Genomic DNA, 26383 nt, shown 5'->3' with positions numbered 1-26383 from the left:
CAGCCGTTGGCACACACTGCTATATCGACTTCATGCCAGTTTTTAATATGTAATGAAAACACATTTGACACCAAATCGCCATGGGGACAGTTAAGTCAGTATTTGATGACAGTGGTTTTGACATAGTGAAAACAAAGCTTAACCCTTTTACTCAAATAAATAGTCTTATTTATAATTTATTTTTAATGGCAATATTTTTATTATTTACTTGTAAACAAAAAATCAACGTTTTGTAAGCTATGTATGTAAGATAAGATATTAAAGGTTCTTAACAATATCATCCATTTATTTGTAAGTCTACGAATTTAATTAATCATACTATACATAATTTCGAATACAGAAGTAAACAAAGTGGACGAAACTTATATTACTATTTAATTAAACTTAAATTAGTAATAAACAGATGAATTTTCTGATTCTGCTGATCCCACCAAAATAAGACACCCAGCCCATATTCATTAATAGCAGCCTAAAATAAATTTGATACATGTTATGATTATTAATATATCTACATCTTTTTACACACACCGCTATCCGGTATGGAGTCTTTATTTCTGTTTGTTGTGTAGATGCTGGTTGTCCGGCGGATGTACCCGCTGCTGAACCTGATTGTTGTGTGTCTGATTTTTGGTGGTCCAATTGCTAAATTTTCTTCGAAAATTCCCAGTAAAACACGAAATTCGATTGGTTCTCTTATATCCACGAATAAATCATGCTTAGCACCATCTTCTAGTAGATATTCCATACCCAAGCTTGTTCAGATTCCTCGAACCGGGAATGATGTTGTAATGCAGATGGCGGTATTAATATATCATCAAAGAATCCAAGGGTATGTACGTATGGAAAGCGACATCCCTCTGCAGAGACCCAAATTTAATAAAACCTGTTAAAATAAAATGCAAGTTTAGTAATTTCACATACACATAGATTGAATTATTGTTTGATCCCGTCCCTCCACCAATTCCAAACGAAATTTATCCGGTGCTATTCGGATGGTGTCCTTCAATCTCGCGTTCTGTAAAAATTAACGTGGTTATTAAAAGTGTATAGGGCATTAATAGGCCCCTCAAAAGATAACCTAAGAATCCTAACAGCTATTCTTAGAGGACACTGTAGACGGAAAAGTCACATGCAAAAGCTGGGTATAATATCGAACAACACATACCGATTTTGTTCGTACTGTAGCCAACTTCATTTCCCAATTCCTCTCCCATTTCTGAGCTGTAGGCGCTGCAACTCACATGGCAGCTACACGTCTGGGTTGTGTAAAAACGATTTGTAAAACCAGCCACAACTATTAAAATCTGAAAAGATGAGATATTAAGTTTTTAATTTTTTAAATTGTGCTGTATTTTACTTGATGCTCTATTAGATCCTCTTTAAATGGATAAACGATATTGAATATAATTTTGCACCATTGCGTGCTATAATCTGTATCAAGCCATTGATTATAAACTTGCAACAAACTCAAATAATCACCATGCATATGATTGAAGTTCTTACGATCTATACCGGCATGTATGATTTTATCTTTTAGACGATAGAATGTTGCGTTATTCACAGAAAGCATCGCAGCAATTGATACCAATTCTTCGGAACATTTGTACCTAAAATTACGGAATTCAAATTTAATAATCCTGGTTACAAAGTATGGAATTCCGAGTATGAAATCAAACTAAATTATACGTATTGGTTAGTTACATTTCAAACTCGGAATGAAATTTTTCCAAACTTCTACTACTTCTCACTAGCCAATAGCATTTTACCCATCATTCGATCAACTGGAAATTCGGCCATACGTCTACCCAATTTCGTTAGTTCACCATGATGGTTGAGAGCACACAAAGCGTATAATTGTTCTTAAGCTAAGACAAGCGTTTAATATGGCGGTGGATCTAAAAAGTCAAAGTGAATTAGATCATTTATACCAAGTGCTTTAAGCATAAGGACAGCATTTCCAAGATTTATGCCCTGTATCTCTGGTACAGTATTAGTTTGTAAGCCCAAGCAGTATAGAGGCGAAAACATTTTCCTGTCGCAATGCGTCCAGCACGTCCTGCACGCTGATTTACTGATGCTTTAGAAATCGGTACAACCATTAATGATTCCATACCAGTACGAGAATTAAAATTATTTTGCTTGGCAAATCTAGGATCTATCACATGTATAATGCTGTGAATTGTGAGCGAAGTTTCGGCGATATTTGTTTATATATGTTCAAATTATAGTTGACCGATAAGAATGATACATTTCTCCGATGCATTTAAGGTTAAAAACATTTTAGCTAAACAATTAAATTATCAATTAAAATAAAATAAATTTACACAAAAACATGCTCTTGTTTTTTGCAATAAAAAAGGCATTTCGGCTGTTCGTTCAAGTCAACTGTGACGTACTTGCGCAGAACGAAGCAATTTGGAACTGGTGAATGCGATACCTGGGTTTTATTTGTGGTATTTTGATTAGTGCACAAATCACTTTACTAAATTGCGCATTCACGAGTTCAAAATTGCTTCGTTCTGCGAAACTACGTCCCAGTTGACCCTTAAGCGAACAGCTGAAATGCTGTTCTATAGTTTTTCATACAAAATACAAGACATGTTTTGTGCAAATGTCTTTTATTTTAATGGATAATTGTTTAGCTAAACGTTTTTTCCTCGTAAATGTATCGGAAAAATTTAACGTTCTTATCGATCAACTCTAATTTAAACATATCTAAACGCTCTTTGCCAAACGTTTTGTGTATTTTTGGGCTTGATTGAAGAAGAGAGATGAGTGTAAAACATGGAAAGTATTGGAATCCAGCTATAGTCGTAAATCTGTCGAAGAGGCTGCAAAGCGACTAAAGCGTGATCATGAAGATGGAGACAAAATTCTGTCACAGCTGCGCGTCCATTCACGTCGAAAGTATTTGGAGAAACGTAAAAAGGATAAAGTTGCTGAATTAGAGGCAGACATTTTAGATGATGAAGATTCATTTGATGATAAAATGTAAGTCTTAATAGAATTGTACATTTATTCAATCCAGTTACTATACCATGGTACAGAATATCCACACGAGAACGCGAGGAAATGGAATACAAATCATATCATCATACTACACATGTGTGCAAATATTCAGTGAAGCATTAAGGAGCTTAATACAGGGTTATTATCTACTATTAGCCCCATTGCAATCAGAACTGGAAGCTGGGAATTTGATGCTACATAAAATATTAGGGGGACTCGTGTAACCGTATAAATGCCTTATAAAGTGTGTAAACGTATAAATTTATCTAGTGCGTAAACGAGCTGTCAAATTTTGTATGAAAAATCATTTACACAATTTGTATAAATTTACGCGCACATTTCATTGTGTAAACGCGGTAAACTCAAAGGAATGCAACCTTGCAGACATTACAGCAGGCATTTTCATCAGAAATCTCCAACATCAGCAAGTAAAGGCGTTCTAGTTTTGATTTTTCACTTAATCTTGGCATTTTTTAATTTGTATAACAATCAAAAAAATTTTGTTTGGCAATAATACAGCTGATAAACAATCAAGTTTATCAAGAGTATTACTAGGTGCGTTCATATAACAGCGTGTGTAAATGGATATAATTTTACACCTTATAAGTTTATATGCTTTCATGAGTCCCCCTATTATTCTACGTCCGACCCACTCTAAATACAATGGAAGTTTTGGCTGATTCAGTTTCGGATATTTAGCTCTGACGTTACTCTTCAACAAAAGAAAACAACGAAGTTATACGAGGGGAAGAGTTGCCTCAACATTATTAAGCCTAATATTAGGAGAAGCGTTAAACAATATGTCGTGGACGTATTTCCTCCAACACAACTAATGAATTTACATACCACATCAAGAAGTACTCGTGAGTAAGACGCATCGTGTTATCGTGTTTGGACCCTATAAGGTATCTATGATATGCCTTGTATGTATGTATGTATGTAAATGATGATTGATTTGTTCATGTACACAAGAGTGGCAGAGACACAACCTTTATTTACTAACAACATAGTGATGCTATAATTCGCCACAATATACGTATAAGTACTTCGACATTACGAAATACATTGTCGCGTTGTGAGGCAAAGTATTGTTGCATAAAACCTTTTTGACCACCACAATACCACAGATTAAGTATAAAATTTCACAAAAATAATAAATTTTTCCGAAAAAGCACACCGGCTAACTGCAGCCATTGTTTACAAATTTAGAAACAATGAGAATGGCAAATACGAACGTGTATGAAATGTAATGTCAAAACATACAAGCACATGGTTGTATTTAAATGCACGAAAATGCTATAAAAGCTCATGAAATTGCTAAAGGAAAGTTTAAAAAAATTGATAAAAAATTTAGTATAATAAAAAGCTTATTTAACAACAAATACGCCTTTTATATTCTATATATACATCAATTGGTAAGGATAATCTCATCTTAAAATTTAAGCTAAATAATCTTAAAGTTTTTTTTGAAACTTAGTCGAGCACTGTGCGTGTGAATGTGTGACTTTTCAGCGATGTTTTCAGCTGTTACTTGCGCTACTTGGTAGGATTTACAATGGACAGCAGCACTACACTGGTACACTAATCCAAACACACCCTCAAAATTATCGATAGTTACTTGTACATTAGGAACGTTCCATTGAGTTATCGAGGATTCATACAGCTGAATTCAGTAAGCCGTCTCTAGTCACTATTAGAGACTATTTGGTGGGAAAATCACTTTTGAGACAATTTGCCATTCTGTAAGCTGTCTCGCGTCTCCAGCCTCAAATAAGCAATTACTAATTTGTGAGCTGGGCCGGGGCAGATTACAAACATGAAAATTTCAGAAAAAGTATGAAAATTATTTGCGAAAAACGCTGTAAATATTGCAACGAATTTAGTGCAATTCCGCTTATCTGCAACCTTATACTAACGTTCGAATCGCTAAACTGTTGAATAAATAACTCCACTATTAAATATTGCAAAATGGCCTTTATTCAAGTACTTCACAATACTACTACTTCTCGACAGATAGCGTGCTTAAATCAAACTCAATGCTGATTGCTTAGATAGCGCTCTTTTATACTCTTCAATTTCTTCGTTCCATACATCTAGGCCTTTCCAGAATTTACTTAGTTACTAGCTATAAAATTATAACTAGAGATGCACGTGTATAGCTTCTCATATGCGCGTGTATATGTGAGTGATAATTGCTCAAATTATTGCCAACTTTTGAGAGTATCTCAGATATATGCATGTTTTTGTGCGTTCTTCTCCGCTGCTTGCATGGACATATGTATAGACATAATGATTAATTTGGTTATGTGAACACAAGTCAAGACAAATTTCCTGATCTAAACACAGCTAGCATTTCCAAATGTATCACTCTCCTATTTCGCGGTTTCCCAATGGTTTGTATGCGGTAGATGGTATCACTGATCTTCTTTACAACTATGTACGGGCCTTCCCAAATGCACCGAAATTTGGATGGAACACCTTTCCGCCGGTGAGGGTTGTATAACAGTACCAAATCTCCCTCCAAGGAATCTTCCGAATTATTGTGCTCATCGTACCTGCGTTTCATCTTAATACTCATTATCCTGGATCGTTGCTTCGCACTCTGTTGTTTGGCCAATGAACTACTTTGTAGAGCTTGCTCTTGGCGGATTGGCTTCACATAATCACTATCGTTCCGACGTTTCCCAACAGTAGTGCGCCCTGACTTGAAACCACCCTTGCATTCTTTATGAGAAATTCTTTCCTTCGTTTTTGTGCGTCCATTTGGTTTGTCAATGTCAGTGTTTCTCTCGCAGGTACTTTTCATTTCGCATTATTTGGCCCATTCTATTAATCAACCTTTACCTTTGACTTTCGTGTTCTTTTTCGAGTCTTTTCCACCAGCACTCGCTTACTGCTGAACCCTTGCTCAAAGCTGAAGTTAAGTGGCACGTCCTTCTTCTTATACTGCATAGTCCTTCTCTGTATATCGATCCTGATGTCATAGTCAACTAAGAAATCCACTCTCAATTTGACTTCATCAACGATCTCTGCCACAACGAACTTGTGTAGAACCATGACCTACCCAATTAAGACTTCACATAACACTTCTCCCTGGACTTGGTTATACTCGCCAGTAATCGTACGCAATCTTGCTCCAGGTAATGGCTCCTGTTGACCAAATCAGATCGGATCAAGGAATGAGATGCGCCCGTATCTAACAGTCAGTACACGTTCTTTGCCATCCACATTTCCCCTGACGTTAGGACTACTCGATTTTCTCATAATTTTCGAGACAGATATCACAGGACATTCAACAGCTGGAGCTAACTATCGATTTTTACATCTGGCACGCTCTTGCTCATCTCCTCCCGCTTTGCGTTTACGCCCACCCAAGTTGGAACTACCAGGACCGGTACTGCAATGACGTGCAATGTGACTTGGGTTACGGCAATTGAAACACTTCATACCCCGGGCATTTTCCTCTTGTAACCCCTTCAGTGCTTCCAAGATTATGTCTACCCAGTCTGGCCTTTCCACTTCCACGCGATAAGCTTTGTACGCTAGCTTACTCAAAAATGAGGCTGTTTCCTGAGTCAGTGCATGCGATACCGTTTCAGCAAATGTTAGTTTGGGATTCGCATATGTAGCTCGTTTCGTTTCACATCTCGTATGCCATTTATGAAGCTCTGGATTTTTAGCCTCTCGGTGTATTCATTTATACGTCGATGAAGAATGCCCCTGGTAACCGGAGTGTTGTTCCGTAAAGCATTTCTGCTGTGCTGGCTTCAATGTCGTCTTTGAAACTTGTGCGAAGACTAGAGTTGGGTCGTTTCGTTCTGAACTTGTTCAATGGTCCGGGTCTCTCAACTGACCAAGTGAACTAGATCTTCGATTTCGGTTATATTTGTTCTTTCTCTCTTCTCGTTCGCGAACATTGTACATTCATACATACATATGTACGTAGAATTTTACAGTAAACAAGAATGTCGATGATGCCTCTTACATTAAAAATATGTATGTGTGGCACTGCTATAAAAAGATATGTGTGGACTATTTATGAAAAACATCCTTTGCAAGAAAATAATTATTACATTTATTAAACTTGACGAGTTCATATTGACAATTTGTGTCTGTACTCTTTCAACTTCCTGGATCTTCCGAAATTTGTAACTTTTTTTGAAGTTAATTATATAAATGGATATGTATTAACTTATTTATTCATAAATAAATAAATAAATGTGAGGCGCGATAACCTCCGAAGAGATCTAAGGCCGAGCTTCTCTTCCAATTTGCGTCGTGCTCCTCTTGATTTTCCCTACAAATTGGCCGGACGGGACCTACATGATTTTATGCCGACTCCCAACGGCATCTGCAAGGCAGATGAGTTTTCACTGAGAGCTTTTCATGGCAGAAATACACCCGGAGCGCTTGCCAAACACTGCCGAGGGGCGACCCTGCTTAGAAAAATTATTTATTCATAGCACATTTAAATATACCTCCACAAGGCATTGCTGCATACACACCCCCATCTATACTTATTGACTTTTTTCGTGGGAGTGAGCAGCAGTGAATAAATTTGCTTGAAAAAAAGGAACAGATGAACAAAAAGGAGAACTTGTTCGTTCATCAGAAAAAGAACGAAAGAACCGAATCTCTGAAATGAACGAAAAGGCACAACTCTAGCGAAGACCGAGCAACACAACTCGCAGTATATTTACCCCAGTTTAGTGAGGCGTAGCATCGTATTGCCGCTTTGAGGGACCTATTCCAACGCTCGACCATACCATCCGATGCTGGGTGAAAAGCTGTCATTCGAGTTCGTTGCATCCTATGAGTTGCGTGAATGCGTTGAAGAATATTGATCCGAATTGAGATCCTCGATCACTGATAACAGTAGCTGGTGCTCCGAAGCCGCTTACCCACCCAGCGAAAAATGCTTTTGCTACTGTATCGGTATAGATGTCTTTTAGCGGTATTGCTTCGGGCCTATGGGTGAAGTGATCGATTATCGTCAGGCAGTATCTGTATCCGTCGCAAAATGGCGTGATTATGATGTCGACGTGAACGTGTTTGAAACGCTCACTCGGCACCTCGATGTGTTGCGGAATGTTTCTTTCATGACGGTGTACCTTGCTACATTGGCATACGATTCATATGCGGCCACGCGTATTGTTGACTTACGAGCTTTTGTGTGGCTCATCCTTTGGGGTGCGAAATGTTGTGAATTAGGACGAACACCTTTCGTCGTAGTGACGAAGGTATGTATGTCCTTACCTTGCCCGTCGATACGTCACAGTACAACTCGGCATCTGATTCATCAATTTTGAGTTTGCGTAATTTCAGAGATGTTGAACTTGAACGTAGCAGATGGTGTAGTTCCTGATCGTTCCGTGGTTCCTCTTCCATCTCTCTAGTTGCTATGCTAACAGGGAGGTTTATGGTATTAATCAGCGACAGCGCATTGGCTACCGTGTTTTTATGACCCTGGTGTATGTACTATCGTTGATAGATTGGTCCAGTGCCGCCCCTATTGCCTGGTCAGATGCTTCGCAGCGAAGAGTTAAAGCAGCCTCCATTGCTGGGTATGCCAGCTGAACGGCATATATCAATGCCACTTTACAGTCATCAAATGCTTTTGATGTTGTTTCATTCTATCCCACCGGACGTTTGTCGTTCTTTTTCGGTCCCGCGGTAAGGGCGATTAGTGGAGCCTGAAATTCCGAAGCTCGAGGAATGTTTAGCCTATAAAAGTTCCATGGGCCTAAAAAACGGCGAAGCTCAGCTATTATTAGTGGTTTCGGATAGTTTCGCATTGCTTCTATGCGCTGAGTGGTTGGGCTAAGTCCTGATCTGTGGATTGTGTTTGCGAGGTAGACAACCTCCAACAACTATTAAAATCTGAAAAGATGAGATATTAAGTTTTTAATTTTTCAAATTGTGCTGTATTTTACCTGATGCTCTATTAGATCCTCTTTAAATGGATAAACGATATTGAATAGAATTTTGCACCATTGCGTGCTATAATCTGTATCAAGCCATTGATTATAAACTTGCAACAAACTCAAAAAATCACCATGCATATGATTGAAGTTCTTACCAGCTGTATCGGCATGTAGGGTTTTATCTTTTAGACGATATAATGTTGCGCTATTCACAGAAAGCATCGCAGCAATTGATACCAATTCTTCGGAACATTTGTACCTAAAATTACGGAATTCAAATTTAATAATCCTGGTTACAAAATATGGAATTGCGAGTATGAAATCAAACTAAATTATACGTATTGGTTAGTTACATTTCAAACTCGGAATGAAATTTTTCCCAACTTCTACTACAACAGCATTTTACCCAACATTGGATCAATTGGAAATTCGGCCATACGTCTACCCAATTAGTTCACCATGAAAGCGTATAATTGTTCTAAAGCTAAGACAAGCGTTTAATGTGGCGGTGGATTTAAAAAGTTAAAGTGCATTAGATCATTTATACCAAGTGCTTTAAGTATAGGCACAGCATTTCCAAGATTTATACCCTGTATCTCTGGTACAGTATTAGTTTGTAAGCCCAAGCAGTATAGAGGCGAAAATATTTGCCTGTCGCAGTGCGTCCAGCACGTCCTGCACGCTGATTTGTTGATGCTTTAGAAATCGGTACAACCATTAATGATTCCATACCAGTACGAGAATTAAAATTATTTTGCTTGACAATTCTAGGATCTATCACATGTATAATGCTATGATTTGTGAGCGAAGTTTCGGCGATATTTGTTTATATATGTTCAAATTATAGTTGACCGATTAGAACGATACATTTCTCCGATGTGTTTAAGGTTAAAAACATTTTAGCTAAACAATTATATTATCAATTAAAATAAAATAAATTTACACAAAAACATGCTCTTGTTTTTTTGCAATAAAACAGGCATTTCGGCTGTTCGTTCAAGTCAACTGTGACGTACTTGCGTAGAACGAAGCAATTTGGAACTGGTGAATGCGATATCTGGGTTTTATTTGTGGTATTTTGATTAGTGCACAAATCACTTTACTAAATTGCGCATTCACGAGTTCAAAATTGCTTCGTTCTGCGAAATTACGTCCCAGTTGACCCTTAAGCGAACAGCTGAAATGCTGTTCTATAGTTTTTCATACAAAATACAAGACATGTTTTGTGTAAATGTCTTTTATTTTAATGGATAATTGTTTAGCTAAACGTTTTTTCCTCGTATATGTATCGGAAAAATTTAACGTTCTTATCGAGCAACTCTAATTTAAACATATCTAAACACTCTTTGCCAACCGTGTTGTGTATTTTTGGGCTTGATTGAAGAAGAGAGATGAGTGTAAAACATGGAAAGTATTGGAATCCAGCTATAGTCGTAAATCTATCGAAGAGGCTGCAAAACGACTAAAGCGTGATCATGAAGATGGAGACAAAATTCTGTCACAGCTGCGCGTCCATTCACGTCGAAAGTATTTGGAGAAACGTAAAAAGGATAAAGTTGCTGTATTAGAGGCAGACATTTTAGATGATGAAGATTCATTTGATGATAAAATGTAAGTCTTAATAGAATTGTACATTTATTCAATCCAGTTACTATACCATGGTACAGAATATCCACACGAGAACGCGAGGAAATGGAATACAAATCATATCATCATACTACACATGTGTGCAAATATTCACTGAAGCATTAAGGAGCTTAATACAGGGTTATTATCTACTATTAGCCCCATTGCAATCAGAACTGGAAGCTGGGAATTTGATGCTACATAAAATATTAGGGGGACTCGTGTAACCGTATAAATGCCTTATAAAGTGTGTAAACGTATAAATTTATCTAGTGCGTAAACGAGCTGTTAAATTTTGTATGAAAAATCATTTACACAATTTGCATAAATTTACGCGCACATTTCATTGTGTAAACGCGGTAAACTCAAAGGAATGCAACCTTGCAGACATTAGTCCCCCTATTATTCTACGTCCGACCCACTCTAAATACAATGGAAGTTTTGGCTGGTTCAGTTTAGGATATTTAGCTCTGACGTTACTCTTCAACAAAAGAAAACAACGAAGTTATACGAGGGGAAGAGTTGCCTCAACATTATTAAGCCTAATATTAGGAGAAGCATTAAACAATATGTCGTGGACGTATTTCCTCCAACACAACTAATGAATTTACATACCACATCAAGAAGTACTCGTGAGTAAGACGCATCGTGTTATCGTGTTTGGACCCTATAAGGTATCTATGATATGCCTTGTATGTATGTATGTATGTAAATGATGATTGATTTGTTCATGTACACAAGAGTGGCAGAGACACAACCTTTATTTACTAACAACATAGTGATGCTATAATTCGCCACAATATACGTATAAGTACTTCGACATTACGAAATGCATTGTCGCATTGTGAGGCAAAATATTGTTGCATAAACCCTTTTTGACCACCACAATGCCACATATTAAGTATAAAATTTCACAAAAATAATAAATTTTTTCGAAAAAGCACACCGGCTAACTGCAGCCATTGTTTACAAATTTAGAAACAATGAGAATGGCAAATACGAACGTGTATGAAATGTAATGTCAAAGCATACAAGCACATGGTTGTATTTAAATGCACGAAAATGCTATAAAAGCTCATGAAATTGTTAAAGGAAAGTTTAAAAAAATTGATAAAATGTTTAATATAATGTTGGGAATTGCGCTTTCTGCTCCACTCTAACTTAGAATTCTCTTCTTGAATTGTAACTAATGATATAATTGAATTTTATTTACCGCTCTACTTGTGTACTTATGTATGTATATACACGTACATATGTTTACATGTTTAAATGAATTGCTGAATATTTTACCTAACTGTTTTCCTTGCTCATTGCCTTTTAGCATAAATGGATTTTCACATTAAATTTTAGTTTTTAGTCATCGTATGATCTTTGTCAAATAAATACATATTTGCAAACCGCTAAATAAGATGTTATTTTTATTTGCTTGTACATTGGATCAAAAGGTTATGGGCCCAGATCCACGCTAAAGCAAAATAAAATCTACAGTGGGCAAATTCGAATGGATAGCGATACCAAGACTAAGGAAGAAAATATCAGCATCGTTGAAGCTCCTGAAAAAGCCGCCATCACCAACGCTAACTCCGAGGGTCCGAAAGAAGATAACATCGCCAGTGCTAACTCTGAGGTTCGCATAATTCATAAAATGGCAGAATCAAGAGTCTACCTTATACATCGTTTTAATGGCGCAAATTATGAATTGTGGCGACGACAGATGGAGATATACATGACCGGAAACAAACTGAAGGGCTACGTTTTAGGAAAAATTCCTAGACCGGACACAAACACACAAGAATGGGACGAGAAGGATGCCGAGGCGCAAGCATTCATAATGAAAGGTTTGGAGTTAGATCAGTTAAAGTATATAACTAACTGCACAACTGCAGCACAGATGTGGTCACGTCTTCAAGTGGTTCATTCAGAAAAAAGTAACCAATCCGCTAAAATTTTATTAGAAAAATTTTTTAATTGCAAAATGATTGAGGATGAAAATGTGTCTAATTTTATTGCTAAGGTAACCTCGCTAGCACAGAGGTTGAAAGACCTGGACCTTGAGCAAAAGGAACCCATGATCATAGCAAAAATTTTAAGCAGCTTACCACCGAAATTTGACCATGTGAGGACAGCTTGGTATGCAGTACCACGAGCTGAACAAAATCTCGATCGTCTCACTGATCATCTAATAAATGAAGAGTCTCTCATTAATTCACGTTCAGCTGTAGAAAACAAAGAAACAAAAGCTGCTTTTGTGCTTCAAGGCAACAAGGGAAAACGGCGACCAGGGAAGTGCAACTATTGTGGCAAACAAGGGCACTGGGCAAGGGAATGCTACAAGCGGCAACAAACGGGTAAGAAAAAAGGTCGAAATGAGAGGTCCGACAGTCATTCTATTTCAGTTCAGAAGGAAAGTACAACGAAAGCTTCGGTTAGTACGGCAGGTCCATCAGCAAAGTATTTATTCGTTTTACATTCCAAAAACACGGAAGGGAAAATTAATGATGAGTGGTATGCAGATTCGGGTGCTACCGATCATATGTCATTTCAAGAAGAACTTTTCCATAACTTCAGATCCCTTTCAAAAGGTGCGTGCCAAGTCAAAGTGGGAGATGGAAGGAAGTTGGAAGTGAAGGGCATAGGTGACATAAAAGTTCTAACAGAGGCAACTAAAGAGATTTGCCTAATTAAAGACGTTTTGCTTGTGCCCGATTTGGACAGAAATTTTATATCTGTATCCAGAGTGACAGAGAAAGGTATTAAAGTAATTTTCGCTAAAGGTGGAAAGCTGGTGCATTTTGAGAAAAATCGGTCAATTATAGCTAATGGAGAACGCGATGACAGGTTATACAAGATGGATTTAAAGGCCATAAAAGAAAGCGAATTAAACGCGGCATCAACTTCATTGCGTGTATGGCATGAGCGTTTAGGGCACGTGAATTTTGAAACTCTCAAAGAAATGTCGACCAACGAAATTGTAAGAGGTATTCATATAGAAAATATAGGTGTATCAAATATATTTTGTGAAGGATGCGTCTACGGAAAACAGCATCGCTTCAGTTTTCCCAAATCTGGTGCGCGACGTGCTACCAAAGCTGGTGAGGTTTTTCATGTTGACTTATGTGGTAAGATGAGTACGCCTTCAATAGGTGGAGAAAATTATTTCATGCTATTTAAAGATGATTTTTCGAGATATAGTTTCGTTTATTTTTAAAAATATAAAACAGTTTTAGACAACTTAATGAAACTCTGTACTGATGTTCAAGCAGAGCCACATGGAAGAAAGATTTTTATCAGACGAGATGTGATATTCAACGAGTGCCTTGACAGCGTGCATGAAGTGAGAGAACCGAAACATGTTGAGCAAGAAATCAAGGTAGGCAAACATGACTGTGAACAAAAAGTTTACAAAAATCCAAGGCTTCCCATTCCTCGAAGCCCATACTTAACACGAAAACGTAGCCAAGAGGGCAACGAAATTACCGATGAAAAAGAGACAGTGGGAGAAGTGTGTATAGCTGAAATTGAGCCAACAAATTTAGAAGAAGCTTTGCGTAGCGACGAAGCAAACATGTGGCTTGCTGCGATTAATGAAGAAATAGAGGCGTTGCACAAAACCAATACTTGGACGCTTGTACCCCGCACGCTGGACATGCACGTAATTTCAAATCGCTGGGTGTTCAAAAAGAAATGTAAGGCAAATGGAGCTGTGGATCGTTTTAAAGCTAGGCTTGTGGTTAGAGGTTGTGCACAAAAACGTGGTGTTGATTACAAAGAAGTGTTTTCACCCGTTGTTCGATACGATTCAGTTCGGGTTACTTTAGCTATTGCAGCAGCAGAAGATTTCGAGATTTTTCAATTCGACGTAAAAACCGCATTTTTACATGGTATTGTAGAAGAAACAATTTACATGGAGCATCCTTATGGCTTTGAGAAGGATGACCGGGTGTGTTTATTAAATAAAGGCCTGTATGGTCTCAAGCAAGCATCTAAGCAATGGAACAAACGGATTGTTGAGTTTTTACTGGCTTATGGATTAAATCAATCTAAAACAGACACATGTGTTTTTACTTATAACAAAAATTCTATTTATTTATTCATGGCACTTTATGTCGATGATGGTTTACTTTGCGGGAATAATAAGACATTCATCGAAAGCTTTTTGGTTGATTTGAATGCAGAATTTGAAATTGTTTCCAAGGAAGCAGAATTTTTTGTGGACTTCCAAATTTTGAGAGATCGTGATAAACGTAAACTTAAAATTTTTCAGAGTGCATACACCAAACGTGTATTGGAAAGATTCTACCACCTTGATTGCGTTCCAGTTTCGATACCTGCGGAACCAGGCATTAAATTTTCAAACAAGGAGATTGAGCAACAAAAAACTAAAAATTTTCCCTATCGCGAGGCCATTGGTTCACTTATGTACATAATGATTATTACGCGACCTGATATTGCATATTCTGTTGGTGTGCTAAGTAGATTTATGGAGCAGCCTACTGACATTCACTGGAATGGTATTAAACGAATTTTCAAGTACCTGAGAGGTACACAAGAGCGGGGTGTAGTTTTTGCAATTGGTACACGTGATACTAAATTAAGTTTGTTCTGCGATGCCGACTGGGGAGGTGATGTTGATATTCGACGCAGTACTTCAGGTTGGATAGCCTTTCTCAATGGAGGGCCAGTTGCGTGGAGTTCCAAAAAACAGAGCGTGACGGCTACCTCTACTACTGAAGCTGAATTTGTCGCTCTTTGTTCAGCAACAAAATTCGCTGCATGGTTACGCAAACTGCTGGCAGACTTGGGTACAATCAGTCTACTCCTACTTTAATTAAATGCGACAACCAAAGAGCAATCACGTTAGTTAAAACTCCAGAGTCGTCAAAGCGAACGAAGCATATCGATGTACAATACTTCTATACGTGTGATATGCAACGAGAAAGTCAGATTAACGTGGAGTTCGTGCCAACTGAAGACCAGCTCGCCGATTTTCTGACCAAAGCATTGCCGAAAGACCGATTCAATATGCTCATCAATAAATGTGCAATGATTGACAATTGATTTTTTTTTTTATTATTACGAAAGCGAGTGGGAGTGTTGGGAATTGCGCTTTCTGCTCCACTCTAACTTAGAATTCTCTTCTTGGATTGTAACTAATGATATAATTGAATTTTATTTACCGCTCTACTTGTGTACTTATGTATGTATATACACGTACATATGTTTACATGTTTAAATGAATTGCTGAATATTTTACCTAACTGTTTTCCTTGCTCATTGCCTTTTAGCATAAATGGATTTTCACATTAAATTTTAGTTTTTAGTCATCGTATGATCTTTGTCAAATAAATACATATTTGCAAACAGCTAAATAAGGTGTTATTTTTATTTGCTTGTACATTGGATCAAAATATAATAAAAAGCTTCTTTAACAACAAATACGCCTTTTATATTCTATATATACATCAATTGGTAAGGATAATCTCATCTTAAAATTTAAGCTAAATAATCTTAAAGTTTTTTTTGAAACAAAGTCGAGCACTGTGCGTGTGAATGTGTGACTTCAGCGATTTTTTTAGCTGTTACTTGCGCTACTTGGTAGGATTTACAATGGACAGAAGCACTACACTGGTACACTAATCAAAACTCACCCTCAAAATTATCGATAGTTACTTGCACATTAGGAACGTTCCATTGAGTTATCGAGGATTCATACAGCTGAATTCAGTAAGCCGTCTCTAGTCACTATTAGAGACTATTTGGTGGGAAAATCACTTTTGAGACAATTTGCCATTCTGTAATCTGTCTCGCGTCTCCAGCCTCAAATAAGCAATTACTAATTTGTGAGCTGGGCCGGGGCAGATTACAAACATGAAAATTTCAGAAAAAGTATGAAAATTATTTGCGAAAAACGCTGTAAATATTGCAACGAATTTAGTGCAATTCCGCCTATCTGCAACCTTATACTAACGTTCGAATCGCTAAACTGTTGAATAAATAACTCCACTATTAAATAATGCAAAATGTCCTTTATTCAAGTACTTCACAATACTACTACTTCTCGACAGATAGCGTACTTAAATCAAACTCAATGCTGATTGCTCAGATAGCGCTCTTTTATACTCTTCGATTTCTTCGTTCCATACTTCTAGGCCTTTCCAGAATTTACTTAGTTACTAGCTATAAAATTATAACTAGAGATGCACGTGTATAGATTCTCATATGCACGTGTATATGTGAGTGATAATTGCTCAAATTATTGCCAACTTTTGAGAGTATCTCAGATATATGCATGTTTTTGTGCGTTCTTCTCCGCTGCTTGCATGGACATATCTATAGAGATAATGATTAATTTGGTTATGTGCATACAAGTCAAGACAAATTTCCTGATCTAAACACAGCTAGCATTTCCAAATGTATCACTCTCCTATTTCGCGGTTTCCCAATGGTTTGTATGCACTAGATGGTATCACTGATCTTCTTTACAACTTTGTACGGGCCTTCCCAAATGCACCGAAATTTGGATGGAACACCTTTCCGCCGGTGAGGGTTGGCCCATTATATTAATCAACCTTACCTTTGACTTTCGTGTTCTTTTTCGAGTCTTCTACACCAGCACTCGCTTACTGCTGAACCCTTGCTCAAAGCTGAAGTTAAGTGGCACGTCCTTCTTCTTATACTGCATAGTCCTTCTCTGCATATCGATCCTGATGTCATAGTCAACTAAGAAATCCACTCCCAATTTGACTTCATCAACGATCTCTGCCACAACGAACTTGTGTAGAACCATGACCTACCAAATAACACTTCTCCCTGGACTTGGTTATACTCGCCAGTAATCGTACGCAATCTTGCTCCAGGTAATGGCTCCTGTTGACCAAATCAGATCGGATCAAGGAATGAGATGCGCCCGTATCTAACAGTCAGTACACGTTCTTTGCCATCCACATTTCCCCTGAAGTTAAGACTACTCGATTTTCTCATAATTTTCGAGACAGATATCACAGGACATTCAACAGCTGGAGCTAGCTCTCGATTTTTACATCTGGCACGCTCTTGCTCATCTCCTCCCGCTTTGCGTTTACGCCCACCCAAGTTGGAACTACCAGGACCGGTACTGCAATGACGTGCAATGTGACTTGGGTTACCGCAATTGAAACACTTCATACCCCCGGCATTTTTCTCTTGTAACCCCTTCAGTGCTTCCAAGATTATGTCTACCCAGTCTGGCCTTTCCACTTCCACGCGATGAGCTTTGTACGCTAGCTTACTCAAAAATGAGGCTGTTCCTGAGTCAGTGCATGCGATACCGTTTCAGCAAATGTTAGTTTGGGATTCGCATATGTAGCTCGTTTCGTTTCACATCTCGTATGCCATTTTATGAAGCTCTGGATTTTTAGCCTCTCGGTGTATTCATTTATACGTCGATGAAGAATGCCCCTGGTAACCGGAGTGTTGTTCCGTAAAGCATTTCTGCTGTGCTGGCTTCAATGTCGTCTTTGAAACTTGTGCGAAGACTAGAGTTGGGTCGTTTCGTTCTGAACTTGTTCAATGGTCCGGGTCTCTCAACTGAACAAGTGAACTAGATCTTCGATTTCGGTTATATTTGTTCTTTCTCTCTTCTCGTTCGCGAACATTGTAAATTCATACATACATATGTACGTAGAATTTTACAGTAAACCAGAATGTCGATGATGCCTCTTACATTAAAAATATGTATGTGTGGCACTGCTATTTATTTATTTTTTTTATTTATTTATTTATTTATTATTTAAAGTCGACGACAAACTATGGTCGACTGCATAATATAAACGATATATAAATATACAACTCAAAAGATAAAATTTAAGATATATCGAGCTTTCAACAATGTTATATTACAAACAAAGAAATATTAATGAACATTACTATTTAATTTCAGAATATAATAATAATAAGAAATATGAGCAGAAATTAGATCTTATGCCGAAATCTTATACTGGCGGAATGCATCTGATTCCGCTCAGCATGATTTCGGAATGCAGTGGATTCCAATCTCCCTGTTGGAATGCAACAAGATTCCAATCAGCATGTCATGGGAATCCGGCAGTGCTAAGAGTAGTGTAATGAGGATACGCCATCACAAGGCATAAAAAAGTAACATGACCTGTTTTGTTGGAATGCACCGGATTCCAATCAGCTCGATGCCTGACCCATAAGATTATACTGCCGGAATGCATACGATTCCGGTCAGTGACTCATGAAAAAGCATGTTTTTTACGTTGTTGGAATGCACCAGATTCCAATCAACACAGTACTGTCTTGTTCCTTCTTAATGATACATGTTGATAAATGTTCCTCCATCCTTAAGCGAGATAGTTCCTGTGTTTTATCGAAGGAATAAAATGCAGGCAAATTAAATTAGCTTGTATCTCTTAAATTAGATAGGCAAGTATTGCATTACGTATAGTGGCAAAAGTACATTCAAGACTGATGCAGCTATACAAGTCATTGTAGTGCGCGCACCAGATAAGAAGAGGATTATTTTTAGCAAAGTTTCGTCGGCAAAGTGGTAAATAGAAAGGATCGTAGTGTCTGGATACTCTAGGGGGAACCGCAAAAAACAAGCAGCTGAGGAGGTCCGCGGAATCAATTTCTCCAATAATGAGCTTATGGATGAACAATACCCCCAGTAATATTCTCCGATTTCCCAGAGTGGGTAAGTTAATAAGAAGAAGTCTACTTCTGTATGGAGGAAGGTGGAGACTTGAGTCCCAATTAAGGCCGCGCAATGCAAATATCAAAAGTTGCTTTTGAACTGACTCAAGACGCTTTATATGCTTTTGAGAAACAGGGGACCAACCGCATGAGCAATACTCGAGTATTGGACGAACCAGCGATGTGTAAAGAACCTTAGTGAGGTACGGATCATCGCACTCTTTAGCCCATCTTTTAACAAATCCAAGTAAACCCAACGCTTTGTTGGCTATAGATGAAATATGCATGTTAAAATTCAATTTCGGATCAAAAAGGACACCTAGATCATTTGCAATAGATATACGCTCCAAAGGCGTACCATCTATTACATAAGATTTCAATGCTGGCTTCACTCGGTGAAATGTCATATGCTTACATTTAGAGCAATTTAAAGCTAGTAAATTTGTTGTGCACCAACACTGGAACGAGTCCAAGTCGGCCTGAAGAAGATCCAAGGAACTCAAATCGGTAGGACAGTAAGTGTAGCAAAGTTTTACATCATCCGCATACATTATAGTATGGGAATATAATATTGTCTGTGGCAAGTCATTAATGAAAAGGGCAAAGAGCAAAGGGCCTAGATGACTTCCCTGGGGTACGCCGGAGGAAACTCCGAACGATTCCGACAAATTGCACTTGAACAGGACTTTTTGGGTCCGGTTAGCAAGATAGCTTTTCAGCCACATTAATAGGTGAAACGGAAAGCCCAGTAAATCAAGCTTATGAATAAGCAACTCGTGGTTGACGGTATCAAATGCTTTGCTGAAGTCCGTGTATAAAAAGATATGTGTGGACTATTTATGAAAAACATCCTTTGCAAGAAAATAATTATTACATTTATTAAACTTGACGAGTTCATATTGACAATTTGTGTCTGTACTCTTTCAACTTCCTGGATCTTCCGATATTTGTAGCTTTTTTTGAAGTTAATTATATATATGGATATGTATTAACTTATTTATTCATAAATAAATAAATAAATGTGAGGCGCGATAACCTCCGAAGAGATCTAAGGCAGGGCTCCTCTTCCAAATTGCGTCGTGCTCCTCTTGATTTTCCCTTCAAATTGGCCGGACGGGACCTACATGATTTTATGCCGACTCCCAACGACATCTGCAAGGCAGATGAGTTTTCACTGAGAGCTTTTCATGGCAGAAATACACCCGGAGCGCTTGCCAAACACTGCCAAGGGGCGACCCCGCTTAGAAAAATTATTTATTCATAGCACATTTAAATATACCTACACAAGGCATTGCTGCATACACACCCCCATCTATACTTATTGACTTTTTTCGTGGGAGTGAGCAGCAGTGAATAAATTTGCTTGAAAAAAAGGAACAGATGAACAAAAAGGAGAACTTGTTCGTTCATCAGAAAAAGAACGAAAGAACCGAGTCTCTGAAATGAACGAAAACCCGCAGTATATTTACCCCAGTTTAATGAGGCGTAGCATCGTATTGCCGCTTTGAGGGACCTATTCCAACACTCGACCATACCATCCGATGCTGGGTGAAAAGCTGTCATTCGAGTTCGTTGCACCCTATGAGTTGCGTGAATGCGTTGAAGAATATTGATCCGAATTGAGATCCTCGATCACTGATAACAGTAGCTGGTGCTCCGAAGCCGCTTACCCACCCAGCGAAAAATGCTTTTGCTACTGTATCGGTATAGATGTCTTTTAGCGGTATTGCTTCGGGCCTACGGGTGAAGTGATCGATTATCGTCAGGCAGTATCTGTATCCGTCGCAAAATGGCGTGATTATGATGTCGACGTGAACGTGTTTGAAACGCTCACTCGGTACCTCGATGTGTTGCGGAATGTTTCTTTCAAGACGGTGTACCTTGCTACGTTGGCATACGATTCATATGCGGCCACGCGTATTGTTGACTTACGAGCTTTTGTGTGGCTCATCCTTTGGGGTGCGAAATGTTGTGAATTAGGGCGAACACCTTTCGTCGTAGTGACGAAGGTATGTATGTCCTTACCTTGCCCGTCGATACGTCACAGTACAACTCGGCATCTGATTCATAAATTTTGAGATTGCGTAATTTCAGAAATGTTGAACTTGAACGTAGCAGATGGTGTAGTTCCTGATCGTTACGTGGTTCCTCTTCCATCTCTCTAGCTGCTATGCTAACAGGGAGGTTTATGGTATTAATCCGCGACAGCGCATTGGCTACCGTGTTTTTATGTCCCTGGTGTATGTACTATCGTTGATAGATTGGTCCAGTGCCGCCCCTATTGCCTGGTCAGATGCTTCGCAGCGAAGAGTTAAAGCAGCCTCCATTGCTGGGTATGCCAGCTGAACGGCATATATCAATGCCACTTTACAGTCATCAAATGCTTTTGATGTTGTTTCATTCTATCCCACCGGACGTTTGTCGTTCTTTTTCGGTCCCGCGGTAAGGGCGATTAGTGGAGCCTGAAATTCCGAAGCTCGAGGAATGTTTAGCCTATAAAAGTTCCATGGGCCTAAAAAACGGCGAAGCTCAGCTATTATTTGTGGTTTCGGGTAGTTTCGCATTGCTTCTATGCGCTGAGTGGTTGGCCTAAGTCCTGATCTGTGGATTGTGTTTGCGAGGTAGACAACCTCCAACAACTATTAAAATCTGAAAAGATGAGATATTAAGTTTTTAATTTTTCAAATTGTGCTGTATTTTACCTGATGGTCTATTAGATCCTCTTTAAGTGGATAAACGATATTGATTATAATTTTGCACCATTGCGTGCTATAATCTGTATCAATCCATTGATTATAAACTTGCAACAAACTCAAATAATCACCATGCATATGATTGAAGTTCTTACCAGCTGTATCGGCATGTAGGGTTTTATATTTTAGACGATATAATGTTGCGCTATTCACAGAAAGCATCGCAGCAATTGATACCAATTCTTCGGAACATTTGTACCTCAAATTACGGAATTCAAATTTAATAAACCTGGTTACAAAATATGGAATTGCGAGTATGAAATCAAACTAAATTATACGTATTGGTTAGTTACATTTCAAACTCGGAATGAAATTTTTCCCAACTTCTACTACAACAGCATTTTACCCAACATTGGATCAACTGGAAATTCGGCCATACGTCTACCCAATTTCGTTAGTTCACCATGAAAGCGTATAATTGTTCTAAAGCTAAGACAAGCGTTTAATGTGGCGGTGGATTTAAAAAGTTAAAGTGCATTAGATCATTTATACCAAGTGCTTTAAGTATAGGCACAGCATTTCCAAGATTTATGCCCTGTATCTCTGGTACAGTATTAGTTTGTAAGCCCAAGCAGTATAGAGGCGAAAATATTTGCCTGTCGCAGTGCGAACCAGCAATTGCATTGCTCCGTTCTGCGAAACTACGTCCCAGTTGACCCTTAAGCGAACAGCTGCATTGCTGTTCTATAGTTTTTCATACAAAATACAAGACATGTTTTGTGCAAATGTCTTTTATTTTAATGGATAATTGTTTAGCTAAATGTTTTTTCCTCGTAAATGTATCGGAAAAATTTAACGTTCTTATCGATCAACTCTAATTTAAACATATCTAAACGCTCTTTGCCAAACGTTTTGTGTATTATTGGGCTTGATTGAAGAAGAGCAATGAGTGTAAAACATGGAAAGTATTGGAATCCAGCTATAGTCGTAAAGCTATCGAAGAGGCTGCAAAACGACTAAAGCGTGATCATGAAGATGGAGACAAAATCTGTCTGCGCGTCCATTCACGTCGAAAGTATTTATAGAAACGTAAAAAGGATAAAGTTGCTGAATTAGAGGCAGACAGTTTAGATGATGAAGATTCATTTGATGATAAAATGTAAGTCTTAATAGAATTGTACATTTATTCAATCCAGTTACTATACCATGGTACAGAATATCCACACGAGAACGCGAGGAAATGGAATACAAAAAAGTTGCCCCTTTCATCATACTACACATGTGTGTAAATATTCAGCGAAGCATTAAGGAGCTTAATACAGGATTATTATCTACTATTAGCCCCGTTGCAATCAGAACTGGAAGCTGGGAATTAGATGCTACACAAAATATTATTCTACGTCCGACCCACTCTAAATACAATGGAAGTTTTGGCTGGTTCAGTTTCGGATATTTAGCTCTGACGTTACTCTGCAACAAAATAAGACAACGAAGTTATACGACGGGAAGGGTTGCCTCAACATTATTAAGCCTGATATTAGGAGAAGCGTTAAACAATATGTCGTGGACGTATTTCCTCCAACACAACTAATGAATTTACATACCACATCAAGAAGTACTCGTGAGTAAGACGCATCGTGTTTGGACCCTATAAGGTATCTATGATATGCCTTGTATGTATGTAAGTATGTAAATGATGATTGATTTGTTCATGTACACAATAGTGGCAGAGACACAACCTTTATTTACTAACGACATAGCGATGCTATAATTTGCCACAATATACGTATAAGTAATTCGACATTACGAAATACATTGTCGCGTTGTGAGGCAAAGTATTGTTGCATAAAACCTTTTTGACCACCACAATACCACAGATTAAGTATAAAATTTCACAAAAATAATAAATTTTTTCGAAAAAGCACACCGACTAACTGCAGCCGTTGTTTACAAATTTAGAAACAATGAGAATGGCAAATACGAACGTGTATGAAATGTAATGTCAAACCATACAAGCACATGGTTGTATTTAAATGCACGAAAATGCTATAAAAGCTCATGAAATTGTTAAAGGAAAGTTTAAAAAAATTGATAAAAATTTAATATAATAAAAAGCTTCTTTAACAACAAATACGCCTTTTATATTCTATATATACATCAATTGGTAAGGATAATCTCATCTTAAAATTTAAGCTAAATAATCTTAAAGTTTTTTTTGAAACTTAGTCGAGCACTGTGCGTGTGAATGTGTGACTTTTCAGCGATGTTTTCAGCTGTTACTTGCGCTACTTGGTAGGATTTACAATGGACAGCAGCACTACACTGGTACACTAATCAAAATACACCCTCAAAATTATCGATAGTTACTTGTACATTAGGAACGTTCCATTGAGTTATCGAGGATTCATAAAGCTGAATTCAGTAAGCTGTCTCTAGTCACTATTAGAGACTATTTGGTGGGAAAATCACTTTTGAGACAATTTGCCATTCTGTAAGCTGTCTCGCGTCTCCAGCCTCAAATAAGCAATTACTAATTTGTGAGCTGGGCCGGGGCAGATTACAAACATGAAATTTTCAGAAAAGGTATGAAAATTATTTGCGAAAAACGCTGTAAATATTGCAACGAATTTAGTGCAATTCCGCTTATCTGCAACCTTATACTAACGTTGGAATCGCTAAACTGTTGAATAAATAACTCCACTATTAAATAATGCAAAATGGCCTTTATTCAAGTACTTCACAATACTACTACTTCTCGACAGATAGCGTGCTTAAATCAAACTCAATGCTGATTGCTCAGATAGCGCTCTTTTATACTCTTCGATTTCTTCGTTCCATGCTTCTAGGCCTTTCCAGAATTTACTTAGTTACTAGCTATAAATTTATAACTAGAGATGCACGTGTATAGCTTCTCATATTCGCGTGTATATGTGAGTGATACTTGCACAAATTATTTCCCACTTTTGAGAGTATGTCAGATATATGCATGTTTTTGTGCGTTCCTCTCCGCTGCTTGTATTGACATATGTATGGACATAATGATTAATTTGGTTATGTGAACACAAGTCAAGACAAATTTCCTGATCTAAACACAGCTAGCATTTCCAAATGTATCACTCTCCTATTTCGCGGTTTCCCAATGGTTTGTATGCGGTAGATGGTATCACTGATCTTCTTTACATCTTTGTACGGGCCTTCCCAAATGCACCGAAATTTGGATGGAACACCTTTCCGCCGGTGAGGGTTGTATAACAGTACCAAATCTCCCTCCAAGGAATCTTCCGAATTATTGTGCTCATCGTACCTGCGTTTATCTTAATACTCATTATCGTGGATCGTTCCCTCGCACTCTGTTGTTTGGCCAATGAACTACTTTGTAGAGCTTGCTCTTGGCGGATTGGCTTTACATAATCACTATCGTTCCGGCGTTTCCCAACAGTAGTGCGCCCTGACTTGAAACCACCCATGCATTCTTTATGAGAAATTCTTTCCTTCGTTTTTGTGCGTCCATTTGGTTTGTCATTGTCAGTGTTTCTCTCGCAGGTACTTTTCATTTCGCATTATTTGGCCCATTCTATTAATCAACCTTTACCTTTGACTTTCGTGTTCTTTTTCGAGTCTTCTCCACCAGCACTCGCTTACTGCTGAACCCTTGCTCAAAGCTGAAGTTAAGTGGCACGTCCTTCTTCTTATACTGCATAGTCCTTCTCTGCATATCGATCCTGATGTCATAGTCAACTAAGAAATCCACTCCCAATTTGACTTCATCAACGATCTCTGCCAAAACGAACTTGTGTAGAACCATGACCTACCCAATTAAGACTTCACATAACACTTCTCCCTGGACTTGGTTATACTCGCCAGTAATCGTACGCAATCTTGCTCCAGGTAATGGCTCCTGTTGACCAAATCGGATCGGATCAAGGAATGAGATGCGCCCGTATCTAACAGTCAGTACACGTTGTTTGCCATCCACATTTCCCCTGACGTTAAGACTACTCGATTTTCTCATAATTGTCGAGACAGATATCACAGGACATTCAACAGCTGGAGCTAGCTCTCGATTTTTACATCTGGCACGCTCTTGCTCATCTCCTCCCGCTTTGCGTTTACGCAAACCCAAGTTGGGACTACCAGGACCGGTACTGCAATGACGTGCAATGTGACTTGGGTTACCGCAATTGAAACACTTCATACCCCCGGTATTTTTCTCTTGTAACCCCTTCAGTGCTTCCAAGATTATGTCTACCCAGTCTGGCCTTTCCACTTCCACGCGATGAGCTTTGTACGCTAGCTTACTCAAAAATGAGGCTGTTTCCTGAGTCAGTGCATGCGATACCGTTTCAGCAAATGTTAGTTTGAGATTCGCATATGTAGCTCGTTTCGTTTCACATCTCGTATGCCATTTATGAAGCTCTGTATTTTTAGCCTCTCGGT

General features: G+C 38.2%; 1 protein-coding gene across 1 annotated transcript; it reads right to left on the bottom strand.

Annotated features, from left to right (window-relative positions):
- Positions 1 to 947: 947 nt before the first annotated feature.
- LOC137251753 (uncharacterized) lies at positions 948 to 1490 on the bottom strand. The gene is made up of 3 exons (XM_067786560.1): positions 1358 to 1490; positions 1166 to 1304; positions 948 to 1015 (listed from the first exon to the last, which is right to left on the bottom strand). The coding sequence occupies exons 1-3, from the start codon at positions 1484 to 1486 to the stop codon at positions 975 to 977; spliced, it is 309 nt and encodes a 102-aa protein (XP_067642661.1). The 5' UTR covers positions 1487 to 1490; the 3' UTR covers positions 948 to 974.
- Positions 1491 to 26383: the final 24893 nt, after the last annotated feature.

The sequence above is a fragment of the Eurosta solidaginis genome, chromosome 5, assembly GCF_040869045.1.
Source record: "Eurosta solidaginis isolate ZX-2024a chromosome 5, ASM4086904v1, whole genome shotgun sequence".
Lineage (NCBI taxonomy): Eukaryota > Metazoa > Arthropoda > Insecta > Diptera > Tephritidae > Eurosta > Eurosta solidaginis.
The sequence above is the reverse complement of the archived record's forward strand: the minus strand, read 5'-3'. Positions and strand labels throughout refer to the sequence as shown.